This window comes from Oncorhynchus nerka, linkage group LG10, assembly GCF_034236695.1.
Source record: "Oncorhynchus nerka isolate Pitt River linkage group LG10, Oner_Uvic_2.0, whole genome shotgun sequence".
NCBI classification, from domain to species: Eukaryota; Metazoa; Chordata; class Actinopteri; order Salmoniformes; family Salmonidae; genus Oncorhynchus; species Oncorhynchus nerka.
The window spans coordinates 49,496,158-49,498,870 of record NC_088405.1 but is presented as its reverse complement, the minus strand read 5'-3'; the positions used below and the strand labels follow the sequence as shown (position 1 = coordinate 49,498,870).

The window sequence follows — 2,713 nt, the reverse complement described above, 5'->3', positions numbered from 1 at the left end:
GTTAGCTTGATGTCGAAACGTCAGTCACCTGCTTGCATCCAAAGTGAGCAATAAAAAATAAAAATCTCTTGCTTTTTTTGTTGAGTACTCCAACTCCTTTTCACCTCGAATTAGACCTTTTGGAAATGTTTCTTGGTAAGCCCTTCTCACCCTTTAATGTATTATTAACAGCACACTGCGAAATGAACAACACCTAAAAGCATAGCAGTGCAGGCTGACTCATGCTTCTCTAATATGTAGATCAGATACTGGTACCGATATTTGCTTTTAGTTATCAAATATGCCAATTAGGATTTTCAACCTGATACATTTAAGTACACAGAAACATCATCTGGAGGTTACAAACTCACTTCTTCAAATTTGAAGTCCATGTTACAAGACGTAAAAAGTAGGTTAAATTTAAAAAAATAGTATTGCAGTATTCTACAAACAAGTGTTACACATCTCCTAAGTAGGCTAATCAATTGACAGATACTAAACGCAACAGAACGTAAGCAGGCACTCACTCCTTGCTCTCTCTCTATTTTTCTATTTTATTCATTCACACAGACAGGCAGACAGACAGACAGACACACAGACACAGAGACACAGAGACACACACGGGGGGGGGGGGGTGATTGAAATAAACGTTATGTGTGTGAAGTCTGGCATATGATCTTTTTGAAAGATCTCCGAAAATCGCGATTAAATATTGTATAAATTATAGGGTTCACTGAACTGTTACAGTAACCAATCCAGAAAAACAGATTGAAGAGAGCATCCGGAATCGGGCAACTATCTCTGCATATTGCGTGCAGACTGTATGTAAAAAAGAATGGGAACCAGCAGAGTACAAACACCCCCATCACCACTGCAAGGACAAATGTAAAGCGCTTTTCACGCATCTGTGCCAGTTTTGTCTTTGACAGTGACATCTGTCTCGTCCTTTGGTCCTGAGAGAGCTGTGCGTTGCGTTTCGAAGCCGATGGCGCGCGGCAACTCTGTTTTGTGAACGTGTTCGGTCCCTCCACTTTCCCTCTCTTGGAGAAGTGGCATTTCTTGGGTTTGCTATCGGGGGCACAGGTCTCTTCCAGGTCTATATCGTCCAGCTCTCCTTTCCGTGGGTGGCCACCTAAACTGGGGCTGCTGGGGCTCTCCACCTCAAATTTCCCCCTGGGCACAAAGCAAGTTTCCGACTCCAAAGGCTGTCTCTCCATCCCGTTCTTGGCCGCGAACACGGTCGATGCGCGCTGCTTGGCCACTCTATATATTTTACAATACAACAGAATCATGATTAGTCCAGGGGCGAAAAATGAGACCAGGCAAGATGAGAGAATATACCATGTTTCGTTGTTGAGCAAGCACTCGTGCTTGTCGTGTTTGGTCATAAGCAACGGTGGGAAAGAGATGACCGCAGATATGACCCAGACCACGGTGATCATACACTTAATACGCTTTGGCGTCCTCTTCAGGTTATAGCTAACAGCTTTGGTTACAGACCAGTACCTGTCCAGGCTTATGGCGCAGAGGTGCACAATAGAGGACGTGCAGAAGAGGACGTCAAGGGCCAGGTAGAAGGCACACCAGGTGCTCCCAAAGTACCAGTAACCCATGACCTCGTTGGCGAGGGAGAAAGGTATGACCAAGGTAGCCACTAAGATATCTGCCGATGCCAAGGAGACAAGGAAGAGATTCTGCGGCGCACGGAGCGCACGGCTGGTGAAAACGGCCACCACAACCAGTACATTTCCCACGATCGTCACCAGAATGATAACAGTGACCATGAGCACGATGAAGACGGCCGCGCTCTGGGAGTGAGGCAGAGGCCTCGGGGCACTCGTGGAATTCGTATCCTCTGATGAGTTCGGCGCAGCAAAAGTTGTTGAGATTATATCCATTCTGGATAGACAAATCTGTTCCTCCCCATTCTCCTCTCGCATTCCAATCAGGGATAGACAGAGCGAGGATCGCAAATTGCGCAGTTTGAACAAAGTAATCTTTCATCTAACCGATGTACAGATGACCCACAGTTCAATCGAAATCACAGACGAAATGACCAGGAAAAGTAACATCCTTCCAGTGTTTTGTTTTCAGTGCAAGCGCACAAGTTGCCGGCGATTCCTGGCCACGCTACAGTTTGTATTTGTGCAAGGAAAGAATAATGTTTGGAATGCATGGTTCCCTTGAGTACGACGGCACTCCAAGAAACCAGGGTCAGATGGCAGCCTGAAGTTCTCTCTTTAATCTGGTTGATGCGCATTGGCCGTGTTCCCTAGTAGTGTAGTGTAGTGTGGGAGTGGAGAGGGGTATCATTTCAGAGAGAGAGGGTGAGGGAGCCAGAGAGAGAGAGAGAGAGTGAAAGATCGAGAGAAGGAGAGCTAGAGAGAGAGAGAGCGGGAGTAGAGCGAGAGAGAGAGAGATACTGCGGAATTATGCACATGATTACACTTTGGAATAATGTAATAATGGCAGTAAAGACGGGTGAAAAATAAAACATTTAATATTTATAGTCCTGTTATTATTAGTATTCTTTTGGAATCGTATTAATTGTCAAAGGAATACAACATCACTGTTTGACAATCTGTGTCAGGCTATCAATATTCTAGTTATCTTTATAAGGCGTAGGCTAACGTAACGATAATTGACCAACGCGGGTGCGTGCAGTTTCATGGTATTCAATCAATTCAAAATCCACATTTAATTAGAATGCCATTAACTTTCAGTCCATAAACAT

At 44.9% G+C, this 2,713-nt stretch overlaps 1 protein-coding gene across 1 annotated transcript; it reads right to left on the bottom strand.

Moving 5' to 3' along the window:
* Positions 1-325: 325 nt before the first annotated feature.
* Positions 326-1,935, bottom strand: LOC115136395 (alpha-2Db adrenergic receptor-like). Its single transcript, XM_029671980.2, has one exon. It carries the CDS (start codon positions 1,917-1,919, stop codon positions 630-632), a length of 1,290 nt encoding a protein of 429 aa, XP_029527840.2. The 5' UTR covers positions 1,920-1,935; the 3' UTR covers positions 326-629.
* Positions 1,936-2,713: the final 778 nt, after the last annotated feature.

Coding starts and splice junctions, on each gene's coding strand:
- LOC115136395 (XM_029671980.2), bottom strand. CDS start 1,919: ATGCGAGAGGAGAATGGGGAGGAACAGATTTGTCTATCCAGAATGGAT.